The 26,578-nt window shown below is 42.0% G+C and overlaps 3 protein-coding genes across 3 annotated transcripts; all 3 read right to left on the bottom strand.

Moving 5' to 3' along the window:
- Positions 1–1,612: 1,612 nt before the first annotated feature.
- Positions 1,613–5,174, bottom strand: LOC310944738 (collagenase 3-like; the record flags this gene model as incomplete). Its single annotated transcript, XM_083910547.1, has 11 exons — positions 1,613–1,722; positions 2,269–2,369; positions 2,451–2,610; positions 2,687–2,820; positions 2,912–3,041; positions 3,124–3,285; positions 3,369–3,497; positions 4,346–4,494; positions 4,579–4,826; positions 4,901–5,025; positions 5,171–5,174. 11 exons carry the CDS (start codon positions 5,172–5,174, stop codon positions 1,613–1,615), a joined length of 1,452 nt encoding a protein of 483 aa, XP_083766673.1.
- A 3,025-nt stretch (positions 5,175–8,199) lies between these two features.
- On the bottom strand, positions 8,200–10,956 carry LOC310924190 (collagenase 3-like; the record flags this gene model as incomplete). The annotated part of the gene is made up of 10 exons (XM_083885840.1): positions 8,200–8,772; positions 8,860–8,963; positions 9,063–9,222; positions 9,309–9,442; positions 9,582–9,708; positions 9,826–9,987; positions 10,090–10,218; positions 10,301–10,449; positions 10,527–10,774; positions 10,858–10,956. The coding sequence occupies 10 exons, from the start codon at positions 10,954–10,956 to the stop codon at positions 8,663–8,665; spliced, it is 1,422 nt and encodes a 473-aa protein (XP_083741966.1). The 3' UTR covers positions 8,200–8,662.
- A 2,004-nt stretch (positions 10,957–12,960) lies between these two features.
- LOC310944736 (matrix metalloproteinase-18) lies at positions 12,961–20,392 on the bottom strand (the record flags this gene model as incomplete). Its single annotated transcript, XM_083910545.1, has 10 exons — positions 12,961–13,097; positions 14,122–14,222; positions 15,212–15,371; positions 15,471–15,607; positions 15,679–15,808; positions 17,074–17,235; positions 17,375–17,500; positions 17,605–17,753; positions 18,856–19,112; positions 20,255–20,392. 10 exons carry the CDS (start codon positions 20,390–20,392, stop codon positions 12,961–12,963), a joined length of 1,497 nt encoding a protein of 498 aa, XP_083766671.1.
- Positions 20,393–26,578: the final 6,186 nt, after the last annotated feature.

Raw genomic sequence — 26,578 nt, 5'->3', positions numbered from 1 at the left:
CAATTACCTAAATTGTTTTTGACCACAGATTGAGCATCAGTTGTGGATCTTGGTCTCCATGAAGGCAACCATGTTGGCCACCATGTTTTTTATGGACCAATTAAACATCTTTAGAGTTTTAATGATAACAGAAGGCTATGTAGGTTCATCTACAACAGGGTTTCTCACTGTCCTGCACGTTTTAGGTGTTTCCCTGCTCAAACACACCTGATTCAAATAAATGGGTCATTATCAAGCTTCAGCAGAGCTTACTGACGAGCTGATCATTTGAATCAGGTGTCCCAACCCCTGCTCCCCACTGTTGGGTCTTTCTGTCTTCTGGGGACCATCCTGACCTCGACAAAACATCCTAGCAGAAGACGTACTTCCTCTAACCAACCTGCCAAAAGCGATGATGGTGCAGTGCCATCATGGAGACCATCCTCACCTCCTCAATTACCATCTGGTATGCTGCTGCCACAGCTCGGACAGGGACTCTACTACCTCTCCAGGACCTGCATGCCAGGACACTGAGACTTGCAGGTAAGATTGCAGATGACCCCTTTCACCTCGGACGCAATCTGTCCGTGTTGTTCCCCTCTGGCAGGAGGCTGCGGTCCATCAGGACCAAGACATGCGACACATGTAGATGAAGAGAAGGTGATTGGCTGCAATCATCTGCAACAACTCTCCTCTGTCTGTCACCTCTGACCCCATAAATGTCTGTTTTGATTGATTGCAACATTTTTGCCTCAGACAGAGTGTCCAGGTTTTTGTTTACAACCAAGTAAAACATCTAATAGTAATAGTTCAGTGACACATTGATCATGAATCATATGGTCATTTCATTTTAGTGATGGATTGTTTAATGAATGTGAAGCCTTGTCTATTTGCTGAGATTCATTTTAACACTGTTTATTTAAAAAGAAATTCCACTGCTACACTGAAGTGTTAAAACTTAAAGTCGTAAGCGAGTGAAGTTGAAAGACGTTCACTAAACCGTATAATATCAGCTCACAGAAAAGTTGTGCTTATGTGTCTATTATCATTTCCTGTTTTATTTTATAACTCGCATTCTATCTTTTCATCGTACTTAACTTCACATCCAATTTCCCACCATTGAGATCACCTGCTCAACACTAGTAGAGTCTCAGCTGCCGAGCAACCACGGGTTGCCAGTCACTCCACTAGTTTATAGAAAACATACCACATCAGTGTTTCAAAAGTACGTTAAAAAAGACAACACAGACAAGTATAAATGAATGAAATATATGTTTATATTTTGAAATCATGTTTTGGCATGTGGCTTCACCTACCGCCGTCTACCAATCATTGCAGTCAGTAGAGTCTCCGCTGCCGAGCAACCGCGGGTTGCCAGTCACTCCACTAGTTTATAGAAAACATACCACATCAGTGTTTCTAAAGTACGTTAACAAAGACAACACAGACAAGTATAACATAATAAAATATATGTTTATTCAGACACTATATTGAATACAGTATGTGTGCAGAGCTAAAGATGTGTTTAAATGTTAAATATTTAAAAAAATAATAGAACTATATAGGAGAAATATGTGACGTTTAATGTTTTAACACTGTTACCCGTATAAATCACTCTCATTCAACACATGAGTTAGTAATTAGTGCAGCGCAGGAAGTAGCTGTTCCTCAACACACGATACAACCTCCCAGACCTCAGGTCGTACTCAAACATATATGGTCCACTGTAGAGGTAAGTGAAGCCTGCAAATACAGAAACACGCAGTGTTAAAAGCTGATGTGATGGTTAAAGGTGCATTATGTAATAAATCTAACTGGTCATAAAATCCTCCTAATATGTCACAGAGACTCAGGAATAATGTTCATATAACAAACTGAACTCACCAACAACAACAGTACAGACAAAATATTTGCATTAAAAAAAATCTTTTGCAGACTGCAAATCATGTTTATGTTTTGAAATCATGTTTTAGCATGTGGTGCCACCTACCGCCGTCTACCAATCATTGCAGTCAGTAGAGTCTCAGCTGCCGAGCAACCACGGGTTGCCAGTTATGTCAGAAAACAAAACCTAAAAGACCTCTGTATTTTGAATTTTGTAATTGTAGTAACCTTTTTGGCCACATTCTTACGTATGGCACCTTTAAATAGCTCTGGAATATATAAAGAGAGATGCTTTATACCTCCAGTGACGTCTTTGTCTCTTGTAGAGCAGTCAAACTCAAAAACCATGTGACCGAATAAAGGAGGACCTTGTCTTTAGTGAATATCTCTGATGTCAGTACTCACCTCGGTACTGGAAAGCTGCCGTCACCTTGTTAAGTCCAGAAAAGGTCTGATCGATACGTTTGGGGAACCCCTGGTCCATCGTCCGTCTGGCGTCATCATAACTGAACAACACAGACAGTCGTTTGCATGTTTTAAGAGTGACGGTGTGAAATCAAACATGAACATGTACTCTCTGTACACACCTGTAGTAATTGCTGTCCACAAAGAACAGAGTTTTGCCAGAGTGTACGTCATAGAGGGCGGCGTCGATTTTCTTCACGTTTCTCGGAAAACCAAACCTGGTCAGTTTTTTTGGGTAGCCTCGCTCTGGTCTGTAGCCGCTGAAGGCGTACACTTTCCTACCTGTTTGGATGACATGGTTAAAAACTCACACATTTGGCAAAACACGACATAGTGACTCTGAGTTGTGTATATGTACCTTTGAAGAAAAAGATTCGGTCCGACTGCCTGCTCTCAAAAGCAGCGTCAATATTGACCGGAGCGCTGGGCCAGAAGCTGGTGATGAGGCTTTGCTGAGGCGTCCTGCTCTGTGGGTAGCTGCGCCAGAAGAAACTGTACAAAAGAAGCCATGGCACAAGAGTTTGGAAAATGGTCTGAAGGGCCCCCTGGGAATTTTTGCTCTAGAATCGCCTCTATGTAATACCTGTCTTTGAAAAAGAACATCTCTCCTCGCAGCGTGGTGACAGCATCCAACACCATGGTTGAATCACAGGCGTCAGGAGTGGTGGGAGGTGGAGGTTCAGCTACAGACGGATCCTTCTCAGTGTTTGAACCTGGGGGGGGTTGAACGAAAATGTATTTAGAAAGCACAGTTGTGCAAGAGACGTCTGAACTGTCCGGCCTGTGAGAACTAACCATAGAGAGACTGGATGCCGTTGACATCATCCCTTGGCAGAATGAAGGTTTCAGGGTTTCTGTAGGTGTACACGGGATACATGAGAGCACCGGGGTCATCAGAGTGAGACAAGCCCAGGGAGTGACCGAATTCATGGGCTGCGACCATGAAGAGGACGTACCCTGCATGTGCGGCAGAAAATACAGATGTCAAATTTCATGCTCATGAATTCTGACGCAGCATAGCACAAACAAAAAAAACTCACCTCCGTTGGAGCGGAAAGTGAAGTTTTCATCCTCATCGAAATGAGCATCTCCTCCGATGCCATTGGATGGAGCGAAGGCATGAGCCAGAGTGCCATCAGGGCCGTCGAAGGGGTAATAATCTCCATGTGCTGTTGGGCCAGAACACACACATGTCATTTTCACGTCACTGGATTATCTGATCTCTTAAGAGTATGCACTTCCCCAAGACCAAAGAGTATGTTTTCCTGCGTGTAGTTTGAGTAGAGATTTATGGGATACAACGATAAATCTGAGCTTAGAGTAAAAACAGCATTTTCAACACCTTGCTAGCCTTTAATAACAGTGTGCAGAAGTAGCTCCGAGCACTGACATGTCACTGTGGTATGACTGTTTTCTCTTTGGTGTGTTGAGTGATGTACAATGTGACACTGTATGGCAATTGTCCAGATGATCCGCTTCTTTTAAAATAATACAAATACAGGGATATTTACATTCCTACCAAGAGGTCTCATTCAAAATAGAGGATATGATGCAGTATCCCTATCATAGCCAGAGTAGGTCAAGTGCCAACATGTCTTTATTTGGGAAATACTACAGTAACACAGATTCTCCTTAGATATACTTGATTGTTTTCGGATCTTGTGTTTTTTTGTTTTACGGCAATAGCAACTCACTCATAAAGCGAGACAGCTGCAGACAGATTAGACGATGACAAATGGAAAATCCCATTTTCAGAAAGTTTCAGAAGTGAATTCTAATGCTCGAAGGATGCAGCATATAAATAATGTTGTAAAGACCAAACAGAGGCACCACCAACAACAAAAGTATTAGCTTTTTCTTGAATGTAATTACCAGTAAACAACTCCCGATTGTATTGATATTGCTTTCATTGATGTCCAATGAGGTTCAAGACTGAGAAAACACATAGGGTTAGGGTTGGAAAAAAATAACTAATTTTAAAAGTAAACAGAGGGAAGGAGATAGCTTCTTTGCTCACATTGGCGCCCAAAGGAGATCATGATGTCGGCGGTGCCACTGTAGAGGCGTGTGAACCTCAGCGGAGTGACTCTGGCCCAGACCTGCAGCGCTTTCTCGATGGAGTCGTCCACCTCTGACCTGGACATGTCGGGCGTGTAGTTCTCGATCCTGTCGGACGGAAAAGTTGTCAACAAACGCTGTCTTGGATACTGTAAGTTCTCTCTCTCTCTCACACTTGCTCAGATCAGTCACCTGTAAGTAAGGCTGTTCTTCTGCCACTTGAGATCTCCACCAAACGTGGAGAAACGGGCGATGTTGCCATCTGGAACGCCACAGCGGGGCTTCTTCATCATGTCAATGGTGTCCTTGTCCAGCGTCCCAGTGATCTGGAGACCGTAGAATCTCTGCATCTCCGAGAGCTTCTTGCTCACGATGCTGATCCCTCGTCTGGAGGCTGGACCACTTTCCTCTGTCAGGTTAAAGAATTTCTTCAAATAGCTCTGCAAAAGAAGGTTTTTTTTGGGTTAATTTGTGGCAGTTTCCAAAATGCACAAATTAAAATCTCAAAACTAACCTCTGCCAAGTTTTCATCTTGCACAGTCGTCGTCTCTGACTGTGGGTCACAGTGAGCAGCCACTGCGAGGCTGAGGAGAACACAAAGACTGGAGAACCTCATCCTTCCTTTGTTGTGTGTCTGCACTGCACACAGCAGGTTTGTTATATAGGCTGAGGAGTGGGGGCGTGTTGGCCAACTGCCTTTATTGCCAGTGTCTGACACTGACACAACATTCCATGTATGGATTTGCTGTTGTTTCCCCCTGAAACTAAGGAAACAGTCTCCTACGCATGACTGCGATGATACTGCATTTCTCTACCCCCTCAGGCTGCTGTGTAACATTGTCGAGCCGTGTCGTCCGGGAGTATACGCTGACAAGCTTGGTCTTGTCTTGAACTCTAAATCCCTGTTGCCTCAAACCACAGATAACAGCTATAACAAGGTCTTCCTGACAGCTCGAGGATTACTCTCTGTAGAAGCCACAGGTGATCCCTCGGCATGATGTGCCGCTTCACTCATTATGTAAGAACCTTCGTGACTCACTATTTTATAATTTGGCTTCATGATGTTCCTTCAAAAAGTTCCGGAATTCGTGCTTCTTAGTGGACGATAACTTGTTCTTGGACTTGATAACTTGATGATAACTGTACATTAATATCTTGGTCCCACTTTTGCAGCTATTACAGCTCCCATGCTTCTTGGTAGACATTTTTTCCTCAAGATTTTGATGTGTTTCTATGTAAACGTGTGTCCATTTCATTCTGTAGAGCATTTATGAGGTCAGGCACTGATGTTGGACGAGAAGACCTGGCTCACAATCTCTGTTCCAGTTCATTCCAAAGGTGCTCGATATCTTGGCTCTGTGCCGGTCAGTCAAGTTCTTCCACACCAAACTCATCAAACCATGTCTTTATAGTCCTTGCTTTGACATGTTGGACTAGAAAAGGGTCTTCCTCAAACTGTTGCCTCAAAGTTGGAAGCATACCATTGTCCAAATTGTATTGGTATGCCTGAATTGTTGAGATTGTCCTTTGTTAGAGATAAGGGGCTTTGTCCAGAGGCTGAGGACACATTATTCAAACCTATTTTTTGGACATTTATGACATTCTGGCTGGTCCGCACACTTGTATAAAGGTTTTTTAGGGTTAAGACTTGGCTTTAGCGTTAGAATTTGGTTTGTTAAGAGTTAGGCATTAAGTTGTGATGGTTCAGGTTAGGATAAGTGTCCATTTATAGATGTACTTATGCATCCTTATACATCACTGATGATGTCTTGGAAAACATAAGTGAGCATGAATCACCGTTGCTGTTTCTTGGAGCATGTTTTCATGCGTTGGACGTAGGAGGAACTTCTCCCACTGAAAACTGAGTTGATACTGGGGGAATTTACCCCACCACCGACTTCCTGTGGGGCAACATTTGCTAACCACTATTCCACCCTGCTGCCATAAAGGCTTACAAAGACGCAACAAACAGGAAACACATATTACCACATACAGTAGCATCAAGCAATATACACATTGACAACGTTGTATTCATAGTTCTATAAACCTTAATAACCATGCATGTTCTATAAATCTGGTTAGGGTTTGATATCATTCTTAAAAAACTGACATTAAATATATCACAATTAGAAATCCAAAATAAATCAGAGTTCTTTCCATAGACTTTTATGAATCCTTAACTGACCACACAAGGACCTATTTTTAAAGTATGCTGTTAAAATAAAGCAGGGTTTTCTCAGTCCTGAATCTCAGTTTTCTTGCTCCAACACACCTGGTGCAAATAAAAGCCTCGTTATCAGGCTTCTGCTGACGAGCTGACCATTTGAAGCAGGTGTGTTGGAGCAGGAAAACATCTCAAACAGAGCTGCAGAGCAGTGGATCCCATGGACCAGGACTGAGAAAACCCTCAAATAAGGTTCAGTAAATGCATGCTTTTTCACTTCAACATAACATCTGAGCGTTGGTTTACTCCAAATCTGCATGTGAAGCGATTTTTTCTTTGACTGTTTTTACTTTACACTGAAGTTTATTCCTAAAAATCGTTGGGCGTTCAACTTTTATCAGATGAACACAAACACAACTCCAATGTGCTTTGAGTTCACTTTGTTATTCTGCCCCCATGTGGACAAAATGTGCTTTGAGTTTCAGTGATTTGACTTAAAATGTGATTTTATGAAGTGGCGCTTGATCTTGCGAAGTAACTATTTCTATTAGATATCTCCCTCTGCCTAAAACCACAGACAAGAACAAAACAACACACGAGGAGTCCAGCTGAGAGTGGAGTGACTAATTAGCTTCCAGGATCCACACACACAGACACACACACACACATACATACACACACACACACGTTTGTGCAGCAAAGTCAGGAGATAATGCATTCCCTCGCCCCTTACTCTAAACTTAAACCATCACAACTAAATGCCCAAACTTTAAACCAGATCTTAACCTTGAAAAAGCCATTTAAAGATGCAAAGACCAACCAAAAACGTGCCCAAAATGTCCTCACTCCATGTGGTTTATACATTTTTGGTCCTCACAACGCATTAAATACAATAAAACACACAAACGCACACATTTGCACTTCATTCATAGTGAGGACCCTAATAGACCTAATACATTACATTAACCCTCACAATTAACTTCCTAACCCCAACCTTTAAACCTAAAACCAGGTCTTAACCCCCCCCCCCCCCAAAAAAAAGCCCTCACTCCACCTGGTTTATACTATTTGTGTTCCTCACAAAGACACAAATGCACACACATACACAAGCAGAGCGAGAGACACAGATACCAACAAATTCACGTTCCTCTCAGGATTCACTCAGATAACTTTACTTGCCCTTTGACCTTATATCTATAGCGCCATTATCTGGCCATTTGTGAATAAACACCAGTGTAAGAAGATGTATTTATAGTGGTTTTTGTGTTTATTTTCTTGTGATCTTGAACTTTGATGAAATGTTAGTCTATCAAGGGTTCTTGGTAACACTAATGGTTCCAGTAAGAACCATTTTGATCCAGAGAACCCTTTAAAACCCCTTTCCTGAATAAAGGGTTTTAAAAGGGTTGTAAAAAAGGTTCTACCTGGAGCCAAAAAGGGTTCTCCTATGAGGACAAGCCGAAGAACCTTATATGGTTGGACTTAGCACTTTTATTTCAAAGAGTGTATAACTATACATAATACATACTACAGACAGCATTCAATTTGTGTTCCACAAACAACAAAGCACAACACAAAATGGGTTTGAACGGCTTTTATTTGACAATAAATACTCCTTACTGTGTTACATTTTCGTAAAAAATGACAAATATAGATTAAGTCCACGGTTCTAAAACTGTGCGTGTACCACCAGTGGTATGCAAGTTTCTTATGGGAAATACAGTTCTACTGTATATATACCAGGATACGTGATATTAACAAAATAATAATAATGAATTAAATAATAAAACTTATTTCTCGCTCCATCTTAATTTAATTTCACTATACCTGCGTCTGAAGTATATGAGAGGCCTATTTTTTACACCGCTATATTTTAAAAGTTGGTGATACTTCAAGAGCTCAAACACAAAATTAAACGAGCAACAAAAGCAATGAATTAAGACTGAATATTACATCAATAAAACAAAAACAACAACATGTAAGGTGCTTTTAAGGTGCTTTCTCAGCATAGGCATAAAGCCAGTATACCCGTAACTGTGTAACATTACAATAATGATACTTCGGTGCCTTCATTAAGCTCCATGCTACATTAAGCTTGTTAAGTGAGCCGTTCTAGTACTTGGTGCAGGGCAGGAAGTAGCTGTTCCTGAGCACACGGAACAACCTCCCACTCCTCAGGCTGTATTCGTGCATGTGAGGTCCACTGTAGATGTAAGTGAAACCTGCGGAACACAGATGGAAGCTGTTAATTCCCGGGTTTAAGGAGTTTTTACACGTCGTCTTTGCTGAGGAGCTCGAGTAGGACTCACCTCTGAACTGTTGAGCTGCCGTCACTTTGCCGTTCAGTCTGGAAAAGGTCTGATCAACACGTTTGGGGAATCCCGCATCCATAGTCTCACTGGCCTCATCATAACTGGAGACACATTGATGGTATTTAGAGTTATTTATCGTTCAATAATGCTTTTTTTTACCTAGATACTTTGCCATAAGCAATCACACGATTTCAACACACCTGTAGTACTTGTCGCCGACAAAGAAGAAAGTCTTGGCAGAGTGCATGTCATAGAAAGCGGCGTTGATTTTCTTCACGGATTCAGGCAGACCGAAACTAGAGATGGACTTTGGATATCCACGATCCAGAGTGTAGGCATTGTAGGCCCACACTTGGCGACCTGCAGAAAATACAAATAAAAACATCTTTTTTAGTGAGCGCAAAAGACGAATGATCTTTCAAGTGGACAAACGAAAAAGAACATACCTTTAAAGAGCATGAGCCTGTCTGCTTGCTGGCTCTCGTACGCGGCGTCGATGTCGGTGGGCGCGTCAGGCCAGAAGTTTGTGATGAGACTCTGCTGAGGCCTGTAGCTCTGAGGGTAAATGCGCCAGAAGAAGCTGAGGATCACATAAGAGAAGAAATCAGTTATCAGGGGCCAAAATGTGAAGAGGAAGTTGATCACTTCAGAAGAAGCTTCTCGGATGAGAGGTGAAGCAGTTGCCTATAGTGCTCATAACAGGAAGATGTCAATCATACCTGTCCTTGAAGAAGAGCATCTCTCCTCTCAGGCTGGCAACAGCATCCAAGACCATGGAGGAATCACAGGCATCGGGGGTGGTGGGCGCTGGTGGTTCAGGGTTAGGGTTCTTGTCGGGGTTTGGGCCTGTAGGTCAAATTAAACATATAACATCGCATCAGCGCCACGTTTTAGAGAAAATCCTTCATGAGACAGTAGCAGGGTGTTGTTTGTGTCAGCTGTGAGTCACGATTCAGTCCTCACCATAGAGAGACTGGATGCCGTTGACGTCATCCCGCGGCAGAGCAAAGGTTTCGGGGTCTCTGTAGGTGTACACGGGGTACATGAGAGCACCGGGGTCTTCGGAGTGAGTCAAGCCCAGGGAGTGACCGAATTCATGGGCTGCGACCATGAAGAGGACATAGCCTGTAGAGCGGGGAACACACATTCACAGGTGAGTTAGAAAGCTCGTCTCGAGGTGAATCAAAGGTGAAATAAAGTTGCTTATATTTATATTTATGGACTCACCTTCGTTGGAGCGAAAGGTGAAGTTCTCGTCCTCATCAAAATGAGCGTCTCCTCCGATGCCAGTCGATGGGGCAAAAGCATGAGCCAGGGTGCCATCAGGGCCATCAAAGGGGTAAAAATCTCCATGTGCTGTTGAAAGAGAGACACATTCATGTCATACATGAGTGCTTGGTCAAAGGGAAGGAGGAAGAGAAGTAGCTTCTTTGCTCACATTGGCGTCCAAAGGAGATCATGATGTCGGCGGTGCCACTGTAGATGCGTGTGAACCTCAGCGGAGTGACTTTGGCCCAGACCTGCAGCGCTTTCTCGATGGAGTCGTCCACCTCTGACTTGGACATGTCAGGCGTGTAGTTCTCGATCCTGTAGGGCGGGGGGGAAAAAGTTGTCACTTCTGTCTCACATGCTGTAGGTTCACTCTCTCAGATCAGATCAGTCACCTGTAGGTGAGGCTGTTCTTCTGCCACTTGAGGTCTCCTCCAAACGTGGAGAAACGAGAGAGCTTGGTGTCCGGAACGCCACAGCGAGGCTTCTTCATCAAGGCAATGGTGTCGGTGTCCAGCGTCCCTGTGACCTGGAGACTAAAGAACTTCTGCATCTCAGAGAGCTTCTCAATCACGGGGCTGATCCCTCGTCTGAAGGTTGGCCCACTTTCCTCTGTCAGGTTGAAAAATTTCTTCAGGTAGATCTGGAAGAGAAAAGTTAGAGTTAAGTTAGATGCTGAAATGTCGATCGGGAAATCCTATAAAAGTCACATCAAGTAATACAAACCTCTGCAAAGCTCTCATCCTGCTCAGTAAAATGTGATATCGGCACACAGTAAACTGCGACTGCCAGGCTCAGCAGAATGCTCAGGTGGAGAGTCTTCATGTTGTCGCTGGTGATTGTGACTTTCCTGGGCTGGAGGCTGCTGTTATAAAGGCTGGGGATTGGCAGCGTTGAGCAACTACCTGAAGGAGTCAGTGACTCAGTAAAGCCTTTTATGGGCAACAGAGGAAGTGAGGCTTCGATCGCTCTCCCACCAGAAAAAATTCCCCAAAACAGTGAATTATTGATGAAACAACATATTAGTTACATATTAATCGGGCACTATTGTCAGTGTAGGATGTATACAAAAGCTCCAGAAACACTAATAAATGGACCTCATGGTGATCTTTTTGTAATCACAGAAAAAGAAATAGGTTTTTAAATCACTGTGCATCTCAATAATGACTATATGAACGTTAATATGGCTGATCTAGGAAATATCTAGGAAAACATGAAATAATTGATAGATATATACATGAATTATGTAGATCAGAGGTGTCAAACTCCCGGCCTATGGACCACTTAACCACCCCCCACTTAATATAAAGTCAGAATTGTTATTATATTACAGTTTTTTTTGCAGTTAATTTTGCATCATAAATACATTTTGTACCATTTCAAAGCAAACACTTTTATTTGGGAACTCTATGAAATATCACCACAAATATCTTCATTGCTATATATTCTGCATAAATACAGAGACCCCCCAGCTGATGGGATGAGTAAAACATGCATAACTGTGTTTATAAACGACATACTAATGAGTATTCATGCCTTTTAAATGACGAATTCAAACATTATTCATGCTTAACTTGTGTACTTACTATATACTTCTTATATATATTATATATACTACTTATTATAAAGTGTTATCATCACTTTTAAAAAAAGTTTATATGACTCACTATTTAAATAACACGTCATATTATGCAAAGAGAAGAGGTGCAGCCAAGGTTTATTAAACATGGGGTTGTGCCAAAAGTCAACTTTATTTCAAGAGCACATTTACAGATTTACAGTAAAGGCACAGCAACAAAGCATAAAATCAATAAAAAAAAATAGAAGTAAAACAGTAAAATAGTGACATAATGGAATCGTAAAATGACTTTTCTTATCCTGAATAAACCAAAATGTTCAATCTTGGGGATGAATTTAATTTAAAAAGGATCATTTGCTAGAAACTCACTGCTATTAATGGAAAATCATGTTGCTGTTTGTGTCAAAAGTATACATATCTAAACAGATATCAAGAAGCCTTTTCTACCCTTCATCTTCAATCGTCTGACACTGAACTCAAGCTGCCTCTGGCAAAGCGGCGACGTCACGCGCACAAGCACGGACACGACGCACCCCGTCATCTTTAAATCCCCCCCCATTATTTTTCATTTCAAGTTAGTGAGTCACTGCATTTTCTGCAGTTAAATAAGTTAAATAAATCAATTTTTTCATTTATGTCTCACATGTTCACAAAGGTGCACATGGACATATTTATCTGTAAAAATCCATGACTGCACACACCCGTCACATCACTGTTAGTGGAAAGCTACACTGGAGCCTGTGTTACCAAATATTGGACACTGACAGGAACAGCGATGATTTAGTTGTAATGTAATGACAAGTAATTATCTTAAGCAACATCCGGCAAAGCGGACATTCAGTCTTTTTAAAAAATCATTTTTGTCCCCATTTTTAGTGACCAGTTAGTCGCTGTGTCATAATGACGCAGACCTATTATCATAAAATACATTTTGCATTATGTGACATTATGTATCACAATAGAACAGCAGTATTTTTAACCACAATTGTTATTATTACACCATTTTATTACACTACCGTTTCAACCACTTCCCCAAACCATTCATCACTTCTCAATTTTGTGTAATGCGAACGGTGTGTTTATTGGTGGATATAACTAGTGATGTAACACACACACACACACACACACACACACACACACACACACACACACACACACACACACACACACACACACACACACACACACACACACACACAAAAACCACATGCATCACTACACTTTGCTCTTTATTCTTTATCTTTATTCAGTTATCTCCTCTCCGTCAGTGTTTCATTGTCGTCCTTGTTGCACTCCAGCACTTCATTAGCGGCACTGGTGGAGATGACGTGTCGAGAGTTGGAGTCATACTTGTAGTGGATGCTTCCCTGGAAGAAGTGCACAAATCCTGTGGAAAATCAAGATACAGTATGTTATATATATATATATATATATATATATATATATATGTATATATATATATATATATATATATAAATGGTATGTTCAACTAAGACACCAGGATCACACAGTATTGCCAATGCTGTGTGTTTTGGAAAACCACAAATGCATGAAAACCCACCTTATTTACACTTTTGGTGCATGAAAGGATAAGATGATGTGGATATTAATTTCCTGGTTGTGAATAAATAATTAGATTTACACTCATAAAGCACTTGTTTAGGACTAAAGGTCATCATTTTCAAGGGGTTGTACCTATGGTCCCCGGGTCCTATGTTCCCCGTTTTTCCCAAAAGAGGTCCTATGTTCCCCACTTTGTGGAAGCCTGGGTGTGGAGCTCCAGGGTTAGGGTTGGGGTTGGGGTTAGGGTTCGGCTTAGGATAAGGGTTAGAGAGAGTGAGTGAGAGAGGGAGTTTCCCGGTTTGTTCAGGACCGGCAACAGTGGGGAACATAGGACCTTTTAAAAAAAAAAAAAAAGGTCCTATGTTCCCCGGGTCCTTTTGGGTGAAAGCGGGGAACAAGGGACCCTTTTTCTAAAAAAGGGTCCTATGTTCCCCGGTCACATACAAAGCGAGGAACATAGGACCCGGGGAACATAGATGCGGTCCCATTTTCAACATCCCTCCAATTAAACATTTTACAAGGTTCCCACACCTTGGATGACATCAAATTCAAAGACTTTTCGAGGACCAATTCCCTCAATTTCAAGGACCAAACATGCTGACACAATTTAAGATGGAACGGCAACTTTTAAAAGCCATAAAAAAAATTTGGGGAGCAAAGTGCACATTTTTGTGCAGAAATGTAGATTTTTTTCTATGATACCATTTTGGGGAAGTTGGTCCATCTCAAGTTACATTAGTGGTTTATTGCACAAAAGCTCAACATATTTGCAAAGTTCATAATTCAACTTATTTTATTATTTTTTAATAAATTAATCGGATTGCAGAGCAGGAAGGTGATGTAACTACCATCATAGAAGACAGCAGCATCTATCGGAGCTGGAATACCCGGCCACATCTGCTCTATGAGAGCCGGTGACTCCTCCATCATCTTCTGCTGCTCGTTGTACCTGAGTTTCATAAACAAATGACACAGAGTAGAAATTAGACTCTTAAACTCCCTGCACAGAATCAGTTACCATTTTTGGTCACTTTAAAGCCTGGAGTTTATCTGATGTGTCTTATGATACCTATAAAGGGATCGTGCTCATAACTGAACAGCTGTAAACCCACAGCGGATGAGAAATCACCAAGTCTGTGACAACAGATGCTTCTGTAACTTTGCAAGTAGGGAAGTAGTCTGATCTTGGCTTTACTCACACAACAAAACACTTACGCAAAGCAGCGTGAGAATCTTTCAAGAACTGTGTCATTATGATTCCACTGAATACTCAACTAACAACATCAACGACAATAAAGCGATAATTAATGACACAAAGTCAGCAGAGGCTCACTCTAAAATGTAAATCTGAAATCGAAAATGTAGCTTCCAACAGAGTATGAACAGATTTTTACCAACGAAAGGCTCAACTAATGCAATCAAATCTGGATCGTCTTAAGAATATGCTTGTTGCGGCGAACCCTAACCCAGCAGCTCCAAAGTTGTACATGCTAAAAATGCAAATTTTCTCTATTGACTTTGGTGCTGGGAATGAGTGGACCACAAACTTCAGAGGACATTGCATGAGACTTACTCTAACCCTAACTCCAAACCCTAATCTTTAGGGTTTTTGGCCCCCTCTTCCAGCCCAGAACTCTGCCTGGGAACTGAACCCTGGTCTCCCCACTGGTAGACCTGGACTGGACCAACAACACCACACTCCGGATCAAGAGGCCTGTGCAAAAGAATTTCAACCTTCTAACCTCGAACCCCAACACTAATCTTTACCGAACCCTTAAAATAATGTATTCACCTTAAAATTAAGTAATTCTCATTATGGGGACTTGCTTTTTGTCCCCTGGACTACATTAAGTCCAATGTGGCATTACCTCATACAACCAGACTTCATAAAGCCTATCACTTGAAGCGAAGCTACTAATGTGTAACACCTTTACGTACTTCCAACACTCATGGCCTGTGAAGAACACAGTGTAGAATTCATTTCTGAAATGCAGAGCAGCATCAACAGATTTTACTCTGGAGGGGAAACCCAGGTCTGAGATGTTTCTGGGAAAACCTTCCTCAAGGATTTGCTGCCTCAGCAGCCAGTACTGATGTCCTGCAACAAATATGTGATATTTGTTGATATACTGTAGGACCAATGTAGACATAATTTGCAATTTTATTAGAGAATTGGTAGAGAAATTGTTTAATTTACCTTTAAAAAACACATTCAGGTTTTCTCGCACATTCTGATAGGCAGCATCCAGGGAGGCAGGAACACTGTCTGGCCACAGACTGTTTATCAGAGTGATTCCAGTTTCATCAAACTGAGGATGTTTGCGCCACATGAATCTGAAAAGACAGGAAATTATCTCAGACACCATTATTGATGTAATTGAACCATGCTGGGACAATTTACATACCTATCTTTGAAAAACAGCACTTCCTGTTGTAATTCTGTCACAGCATCGAAAGACAAATCCGGATCACATTTGTCAGGCGTTCTTGGAGGAGGCTTTTTTGCGAACAGTGAAGCAAAATTGGCGCTAACACCTGCAGGAAAGCCAAGAAGGAAATGTGTCTTACTGACAGAGACAACAAGAGCATGACGTATTAAATTATCCATTGCTCTTGAGTCCAGTCAGAATCAAAGAAAACCTGCCTGACAAATGTAGAAAACCATATATCACCTGCATATAGTTTCATAATGTCAAAGAAGATGTCACAAAATAAACCATAAACATAAACAAAACTACACTATATGAACAAAAGTATTAGGATGCCTGACCATTACATCAACAGGGTTACCAACTCCATATTAAAGTACCTTTGGACAGCTATAACAGCTTCCAAACTTCTTGAAGACTTTCCTCAACATTTTGAAGTGTTTCTATGGGAATTTGTGTCCATTCCTTCAGTAGATCATTTATGAGGTCAGACTGATGTTGGATGAGAAGGCCTGGCTCAAAATCTCTGTTCCAATTCATCTCAAAGGTGCTCGATGGGGTTGAGGTCAGGGCCTTGTGCGGGTCAGTCAAGTTCTTCCACACCACGTATTTATAGTCCTTGCTTTGTGCACGTGGGGCACAGTCATGTTAGAATAGTGAAGGGCCTTTCTCAAACTGTTGCATCAAATTTGGAAGCATAAAATTGTCCAAAATGTCTTGGTATGCTGAAGTGTTAAGGTTGTCCTTCACTGGAGATAAGGGGCCTAATTTCATTCTCATAGGAACAGACTGTGGGAATTTAGATTTCAATCTGCGATGCTGGACATCATATGTTTGCATAACTGTCAGTGGCAAATTACTGCAGTGTCATGATGAAACATTAGAAAGAGGATGTTGTGGTCTGTTGCTGTTTGGCCTTCTGTAACACTGCTGTGATTGAACACACAGTCCTGTTCGACAACAACAAAGATTGTGTCAATTGACAATGAAGAGGAACATACTTATACTTTGCTATATTTTGCTGGTGTAGTTATTCAGGGTTCCTTCTTCTCAACAGGTGATGAGTTGATCAGTGTCAGTTTGGACCCTGCTGGTGCCCAACAGAGTTTCAGCCGAATCCTAGAGAACTCTGCCTGCCTGACATCATCAATTTCATACCTGTTATTTGCCCTATTTTGCTAACAGTAAGCTATAAACCCAGCCCTCTGATCACAATTGGTCCTTGCACACTGCAGCTCCAGAAGCCCCTGGGCTTCACATCCCAGGCTGAGGCACATTTTCCCAGCCTGGGATGAAAGAACTGTGCTCTTCTGAGACAGATACTTCACAAGTTTATTTTATTTTGTTAAATCCGACAAGTGAAATACTTACCATACAGGTGCTGGATGTCTTTGACGTCACGGAAGGAGAGCCGCAGCTCGTAGCTGGGGTCGAAGATGTACGCTGGGTACATGATGGCTCCAGGGTCAGATGAGTGGGGCAGACCAAGTGCATGGCCAAACTCATGGGCTGCCATGGCATATAAGTTATAACCTAGAGCAGGAACAGAAGCCATGTGAGGGGAAAGACAAGGGTAAGGACCTTCTGATTGTAACAGGTTAACATAAACTAGATACAAGGGAAGATCATTGACACAGAAGCTTAGAATGTATATCAACAGTATAAAGGCTACCAGTAGAATTAAAGCTCCAGGCTTCTTCAGCATCAAAGTGAACATCTCCACCAACTCCAGACCCAGGCAGAAAGGCATGAGCCAAGATTCCTCCTTTGCCATCAAATGGTGAGCCATCCTTATGATCTGCAACAGGCAGTGCAGCCAAAAAAGCATTTATTGAATCAGAGACCTGTAGGCTTGCTTTTTTGATTTAGCTAATTCTCTCAGGGGTTCTCTTTAGAGCTCACCGCCATTGTGGAAAGAAATGACGATATCAGCCTCTCTCCTGCTCCGCTTGCGGAAATTCATCGGCGCAACACTGGACCAGAGTTTCCATGCTGCCCTGAAGACTTTGTGAACTTTGGAGGCAGAGATGGGCAGGTTGGAGCCAGTGATCCTGAAGTAAAAATGAAAAGCCCTTATTCATTCAGCTCAATGAGAAGCATAGAATAGCCTGTTCTTTGATTGATTTGCATGACACTTTGATTAGTTGATTAATCGGCTGCTTTTGTTTAAGATGGATTGGTTATAAACTTTATACAAACATTCCTGGTGCGAATAACCACCTCTCTGGTTGTGAGGTTCTAAGGTTGTTTGTCGGTGGATAAATTCCACCCTGAGCAGATGCATTCATGAGGTGACATAGGAAGGAGCTAACGGCAGCAATGAACAGGAAGTTGGACTACGATACAGAGTGATTAAATCTTGTTGTGCCTGTTTTGGCATTCCCCCCTTTGCACACAGGAAGTGATTCATTTTATGTCAGGACAGATGGAGGCAACAGCAACGTTGTGTGCTAATAATGCAGCTGCAACCAGGTTGTGACTGAAGACATAAAAAGACACAAATTAAAGTTTCAGAAGTAAATTCAACTGCTTAAAAACAAAGGTTGTTCAGCAGTTTGATGGATAAACGCATCTTGCTCTTGCCTGCCCGTGCACTGCCTCTGTCAGGTCTGATAGTGTTGCTTGACAGAGCCTATTTTCAGGTGAAAGACCTTGTTTTTCTTCATAAAGACCAAACATCTATCCATCGTCAACCGAGATTGGGTCGCGGAGGTACCAGCTTTAGCAGGCAACTCTAGCAGACTTCCCTTTCCCTGGCCACATTGTCCAACTCTGACTGGGGGATTCCCAGGACCTCCCAGACCAGCAAGGGGATATAATCTCTCCAGCTGGTCCTTAATCTGCCCAAAGTGTCCTCCCATTTGGATGTGCAAGGAACACCTCCCTACGGAGGTGCCCTGGTGGCATCTTTACCAGGTGCCCAAATCACCTCAACTGGCTCCTTCCCACGCAAAGGGAGACCCCAGCTACCCTTCTGAGAAAACCCATTTAAGGTGCTTGTATCTGCCAAAGACAAAAGACCAAAGCTCCTCCAACACTTGAATTACAACCATATTATGTCAAGTTTCTCTTGTACATTTAACTCAAAGCAGAGCCTCACACTCAGGTTTTCACCGTCGCAGTTGAACTTGATCGTAACTGGGACTTTCTAACCTGTAGCTGAGGGTTTTCCTCCTCCATCGCATTGTGTCTTCAAATCGATCCACGTCTGACAGACCACAGCGTGGCTTCTTCATGACTGCCACAGTCTCTTTGGTCAGCTGTCCACTTGGCGGTAACCCAAAGAAGCGTTGCATGCTCTGGAGCTTATCCCCGAGTCCAGTCCTCCAATCAGCATCTCCACCTGAGTGCACGCTCCTCTTCTGTCTCTCTGACTTAGGCTGGTCGCCGTAGAAGTGCCGTAGATACTCCTAAAGACGTGTGCAAAGTGGTGTATCACTACCGCCATCTAAATGATCACAACTATGGTTTGACAATATAATAACCAACATTAATGTGTCAACTGTTTGTAGAATATCACATCGGATGAGGAGGAACATAAATGGTCATCCGACCAAGAAATGACAACAGTCTTCCCAGTAAACATTCCAGGCATTTTCCTCAAACCTTTAATAACAGCATGTTGCAGAAGTGTTGATGCACTGTAAGTGACACAGTGCCCATCGACTCTGTAGCCTGCAGCTCTGTAAACATCTGTACAGTAATCGTCATAGACAGATGTTATTCACTGTGTGTTGATTGTCAGACCGGTGCATTCATTGCAGTAACTTTTTCTTGATCTTTAAGGCTAACATCTTTATCTTGGTGCGAGTACATAATCCATCAAGCCTGAGAACGAAAGTGAGTTTTTCCATAATAGTATATTCATTCACCGGTTGCACCCATTGGGCTTTTGTTGGACGGTCAACTTGGAACCATTTGCCAACATCATTTTTGATAAATATTTGTCTTTGTGTCTGACCATGACAGGTTTTTTTCCTAAATGCAATGTAGAAAACGAGTTGTCCAACTCCATTCCTATCACCTTACAGCTGTAATCTCTTACCAAAATAGTTGCAGATATGAAAAAATGGGTCCCCACATTGTGTCCAAATTGCTCCATAAAGCTGTTAGATGAGGGGTGATTCAATATCTCACCAGATTCTTCCAACCAAAATCCCTTAGAGACATTTAGCTTGCAGTCATCTGTTTGTCACATATCTCGGAAGTTTTTTATTTATATTTGAATGTAAATACCCAGGCCTATGAAGGACTCAGTGAACAGTATTCGTTGTGTTGGTGTGAAGGAGAAAATGTAATTTCATATTTTACTGGAATTTCCTCAAGAATATTTGTATAGAAACAATTCTACTCGCAATTTATAATGGTTTAAACCTATGGAAACGATAAAAGTTACATGAAACAGTTGTTTTTTTCTTGGAAGCAGGATGCATGATGAGTCGCTGAGAGGGAATCTCCCATGAATAACACTGCACTATCCGTCCACAGAGAGCTGTAAACACCAGCCTGTTTCTTCACAGGTATAATATGATATGCATAAAATGACAAATACCTCTGCAAACTCCTGGTCTGCCTCAGATGGCCCAGCGTGGCGTGGTGTAGGAGGATCTGCTGGGGCTTGGACAGGCAAACCCATTACAGGAACCTGGCCGGGCACCAGAAGAGTCAGGAGACTCAGGAGCCAGAGCATCTTCTTGTTTGTCAGTCAGACAGTCTATGTTTATGACATGTGCATGTGTGCTGGTACACAGGGCTGTGTGCGAAATCTGCACTGAAGACCACCTGTTAATTATGTACAAGTGTTCCTGTCCCAACAAGAACAGCAAGGTGGCTCCAAACATAACAGGGTCTTCTTTGATGTCTAACAACTACAGCCTTAATCTATAAACTATCATCAGACCCATCTGGAACATTCTCAAAGTCATATTTAATGGAGAAAAAAACATTGTAGTGTAGTATTTGTTCTCAAAGTGCAAGATTCTACTTCAAATTACTGAGAACAGAGAACACTCATGATGTCGTAGTTGTGTTTAACAGTATATTTTATGAAGAACGCCATGTCACAATTAGTCAACCCCTATACAATACTGTTGTTTTCAAAGCTGTCTGTTGTCTGTTGAACTCTACATCGAACCTTCATTTGCTCCAGCTGCGATGCATAATATAAAACTCTACACTCTTAGAAATAAAAGTGCTAAGTAGAACCATATAAGGTTCTTTGGCTTGTCCTCATAGGAGAACCCTCCAGGTAGAACCTTTTTATAAAGGGGTTTTAAAGGGTTCTCTGGATCAAAATGGTTCTTACTGGAACCATCAGTGTTACCAAGAACCCTTGGTAAACCCTTTCTTCAGGAAAGGGTTTTTCAGAAGCAAATGGTTCCAGGTAGAACCTCAGAGGTTCCTTGTAGAAGGACCCTTTTGGAACCCTTATTTCTAAGAGTGTACCCCATGAAGGTATTCAAGGTAAGTTGCAATCATGGGGAATAAAAAGGAGCTTTTTTAAAAGGGAGAGCGTAGATTATTTCATCGTACCTGAAGGGCCTTGGGTATAGGATGGATTAGGATTTCCCAAAAATCGAGAGACACCATTACAAGGAAGTTTAAGGCTAAGGGAACAGCTGCAAACCTGCCTGGCCATGGAAGACAGCCCAGCATTTCATCAAGGGCCCTGAGACTGAGAGACCAATGTCATTGACCAAAGACTATGACTATAACACTACAAATACATACAGATACAAATACATCATATCGATTGGACTTAAAATGTATAGCACGTCATGTGTTGAGCGCCTCAGCAGGGACGTCTGAAGCTTCAGGACGTGCTGCCACTCAGCTGATCAGCCTTTGGGGCAACTTGGTCATTCCCAGCATGAGTCATGTCCGCGCTGAAGTAAAGTGTGTCTTTTACTGCTACTTGAAGCAGGACTATAACCTCTGTGTGAGCGATAACATCCTCGCCTCAGCAGATATGAGTCAAAGAGAGTGGGAGAACTGGGGAAAAACCTTCTAACTACATTGATTGAAACTCTTATTATTGCAAATGTTGACGCTGACTCACAAGCGTCTTGTTGCCTTCTGCAGGCCAAAACTGGATTTGATGTTTCCAATAAATGCCGGCATATTTGCACTCTGTCCATTCATTAGCTAGGTGACGAGGAAATAAAGTATTGACAGAAACTGAAAACAACTTTGAGAACACTTATGTAATTCCAGTTAACTACCTCTGAAAGTCCAGGACACCTCTCGGCAACATGATTGACACTGCGTGTGTTTTGCAAAGACGGATTTGTGTGCACAGGAGAAACCACGAGAATCCTAAATGACAGCTGTGTTTTGATGACATGCCGGGATGTATTTGCGTATGTAACTCAACGGCACTGAGCGCGGACTGCCTCTACAGAGCGAGTGTTTTCCATATAATATCCAGAGAGGAATGGGGCGAATGCTGTAATCATTCTCTGTCAAAACACGCTCTTCTGACGGCAGAATTGAAGGATGCCGAGGACGACTGCATGTCATGCATGTCATTGCATGTCAGTTTGCTTACTATAGTTTGCACGTCGTTTGACTCATCTTGCCGTAGGAAAAGCAAGGTCACAAGTTTATAAAACATATATGTATGTATGATGTGTTTGACTGGACAATTCATTGCCATTTGTTACCATCACTGCAGTCCCTTTGAGTGGACATGAAGCTCCCAGAGCAACCTTTGTGGTTTCCAAACCTTTCACATGTTTGTACCCCTTCAGACATTTGACCTCCAGCCATGTACCCCCTACTCCCACACACCTTGTGTCTGTTGCGATCTCATAAGGCTCTCCTGTTCAGATGTCAGCTGATGAATGACGTATCCAACTGTCAGACCCATCATTTGCACAGCAGTGCAGTCAGCTCACCCATGTGGCTGTTTTGGCACGTGTCACACTGTTTGCATGACTTCTTGTGCACAAAAAGTCATGCAACTATTGAAAGACCTCTGATTTGTTGTCGTCTATGCCAGCGTTCTCAAATCCTGATCCTGGGGACCCACTGCCCTGCATGTTTCAGAAGTTTCCTTGCTCCAACACACCTGAATCAGATGTTCAGCTCATCAACAAGCTCTGCAGAAGCATGATAATTTGAATCAGTGTGTGTTGGAGCAAGGAAACGTCTAAAACATGCAGGGCAGTGGGTCCCCAGGACAAGGATTGAAGAACCCTGGTCTACGCAGTTTAACCAGAGATTTAACTTCTCTATCACGGCCTCAACCCCCCCCCCCCCCGTAAACCGAGAGTTAAAATATCACCCAGATAATTACATTAATTTGGGCTTTCATTTTCCTGATTTATGGTATGTTGTTGGTTTTTGTGGATCTCCTGTTTTATTTTGACACATGCTGTTTTGTTTTGGATACTCACCTCTTTGTCATGTCATGTCACTTTGGTCTTTATCTGCTTTCCCGCCTTTTTTTGATTACCTGCCCCGCCCTAGTTAGTTTCACCTGTGTCTCGTTGTTGCTCCCTCCCTCTGGTGTGTGTATATATACTCGCTCTTTTCCCTTCCTTCTCTGTTGGGTTGTCTGTTTTGCGTTTGCTTAATGTCCCTGTGCACTTTTTGCTTTGCTCTGCTTAGCTTTGTTCTTCTTTACTTCATTAAAACTTGCACTTACCACTGACTTGTCCTGCACTTGGATCTAATATCACAATCCGGTTATGTGTTGTCGTGTCAACTGGGAGAAACTGGGTTTTAGATTCTCAAACGTCAGTGGTGTTATTCGCTGTCGTTGATTCTGAGGATTCTGATTGGCTTACATGGCGTTATCCTTCTCCCTACACTGCCGCCCATTGGTTTGGCGTATTTATGTGGCTTGATCAAATGGCAACTTTTTTGAAAACGATGTTGGGGTGCACGATGTTATTTTTGAAATTTGGAGTTAGGAGCCTATCTTTCATACGGTCTATGAGTGGCTGCCAAATTTTTTTGCAAATGTGGCCAAGGAGCCATGCATTGTAGGTCTCTGTATCTTAAGGCTGAGATGGTGCAACACATCCTGCATCCATCGAGTCCAGCTCGGGGGGTGGGGAAACTTCCACTGGAGGAGAATCAACCTTCTGGCCATTCAATGTTTTGTATCGTCTAGATTCTTATTGTTGGCCCCTGCCACACCAAAGATGGCAATAGTGTCTGCTAGAGATGGAATTCCAGTAAGTGCACAGGCTAGGACAATGCCAGAATGAGTGTGTCATATTTGACCAAATGGTGAAATGGTAATTTTCCCATCATGCTTTAACTGTAGACACACCAACACAAGACCTGCATGTTGTCTGCAGCCGTTGGGCGGTGCACTTACCTGTCACCAACTCATTTGACGAAGAGACTCCGTGACTCAGTCTGTGAATAGAAAACCCAGGTGATGCATGTTTTAATCAGAATCCAACACAAACATTGATGTTTTATCTTATTATTTTTTTTCCTCCACCGATGCCAGCCGAAAAACAAATACTTCCCCAAAGCGCCGAGAGTTTCCTCACACTCTGCATTAAGCGGGTTCGACGGGAATCTGTCAAAAGAGTCCTGTTTAGTCACACTGTGACACAACGAGCTCTGCGCAACCCACGGAGCTTCGAGAAAATGAGGATCTACTGACCAGAGGGTGGAACCTGGTATGGATTATGAGCCAGTGGGTCCCCCTGGGCACAGACTTGTAAAGGGCACGCCACCCTCGCACAAATCGTCAGCTGTGCGTGTTGCGCAATAGAATAAATATTTGGGTTGTCATGCAAGCAATCGTACATATTCTCCCTGGTATACAGTACAATAGTACATTACCGTTCAAAAGTTTGGGGTGACTGGGGTGAAAATCACTTTTTTTTCAATTAATATAACATTAAATTAACCAGAAATACACTCTATACATTGTTAATGTGGTAAACTACTATTCTAGCTGCAAACGTCTGTTTTTTTAATGGAATATGTACATAGGTGTATAGAGGCCCATTTCCAGCAACCATCCAGCCATCGAGAGCTTTCCCAACTGTCTTGTGATTGGTCAGGTACAGGAGGATCTGCTGTTCAGGAGACAGGGATCCTTATGTCACGATTCCTGGCTTTTTCAGCCCAAGAATACGATAAAACTCAGCGTTCTCAGCAGTGGGTGAACTGTTTGTTTTGAAACTTTAGGGCTTAATAAACAAAGTAATGGCGCAGATACACACCAAAAAACAGTGTTAATTCTTTTGGGACATGGGTGGTCGCCTGGTTAATGCAGTGAAGCCAAGAGAATAATGGACGGTGTCATTTTTCGAGTACAGTCACACTGCAATCTGAACTAAGATCATACACACAAGTTGTTCTGTAGACAACATTGTTTTATTTGACAAATCAGGGCATCATTTAAGACTGGCACATTACCAAAGTTGAACAAACAAACAAACAAACAGAAAAAGACTGTTCTGGCCTCAACACATAAGTATGGACACGTTCAGCTACAAATAGCAACAAAGCTGTTAATGAAATGAATGGAAAGCCAAAGAATCGGGTGGAGGGCACATTGTAAAACACAAGGTACAACATGAGTGGGTTTTTATCACAAACATCAAGGCAACTTGGATTACGCTGCGAGGATAACAATAAGGCACCTTCTTTGACAACTGATGAGAGGCGATTACGCGCGCACACACACACACGACAACATCTTCAAACGGTAATACTTTACTGACACACATTGTACGTCTGTGCTTTTGAATGTTTGTAACACTGACTCTAAGCAGGTGTTATAGAGAGTTAGTGAAACAGTCAGTATGCATTGTGAGAAACAAGAAACAAAGCAGTTTAGGAGGCCGCACAAACACAACTGTCTCCACGTCTAATTCACCAGTTAATTCAGTGTCTATCGTTATATATTTACAAATTCACAGTAGCAAAAAAAATGTATTTAAAATTAAACTAAAAAAAAAAAGCCCTTCATACAACACTACAGATCCACCACTTGAGACAAAGATCCTAAGAGTTTGTTTTCAGTAGTCTGTCAATGCACACAAATGACACACATGGCAATGTCTGAAATAAGCTGGATATTTCTGCCACCTAGTGGCTGTATAAGAGACTGTCTCACACCGCAGAAAGGTGTGTGTATGTGCCCTTTGTGTTGATGTTCCATTCATGCACTTGGTCCTTTAAATAATAATGTATAGCAAAAGGAAAACAAAGTGGATCTTCTTAGTTGTGGCTGGCTTAGTTCGCTAGGTTCGACACTCTGACCTGATGCATTTCCAGTGACGCTTATTTATGTCTGATCACACTAATGTGGATTCTTCTTCTCACACTTACTCAAAAGAAGCTCATGATTCAGATATAAAAACCCAACGGAAAAACAGAAAATCCCTTTTGGCTCTGAAAGGTGACTCTAAAGTCCTCACATTAGTGTGGAATATCCCTTTAACAAGCAGTTGAGTTCAAAACACATCGTTTAAAGTCAGTGTTGTGATGTTTTAACAAGACTGTATTATAAGCGCTGCCTTTCTCAGTTTGTTTAGAATGAGGTAAAGATATCGACATTTCGCTCACGTTAAACGGTCGTTTTGAAATCCCAGTGCAACTTTGGCAATAACAATCAAACGACGACTAAAAAAAAACAACAAACAAAAATAAGAATTCCAGTCTTGTCACGTTTTGATTGAAGATATTCAAGTAAAAAAAAAAACAATGTAAGAAGCTGCAATAAATCAGTAGCACTTTCACTTTCTATCTGGTCGTTAGTATGCCGTGTAGTGATTTCATCCAAAAAAAAAACAATTATCTTAGTTATACTTCAGTTTCTGCATCTATTTAAATATATTCAGTGGATTGAAACATTCACAGGATTGAACATACAACTAGGGCTGCGACGCTTATACAA

Source organism: Microchirus variegatus (assembly GCF_963457635.1).
Source record: "Microchirus variegatus genome assembly, chromosome: 2".
NCBI lineage: Eukaryota > Metazoa > Chordata > Actinopteri > Pleuronectiformes > Soleidae > Microchirus > Microchirus variegatus.
Note: the sequence above shows the minus strand (reverse complement) of the source record. Positions and strands in the feature narration are given on the sequence as shown.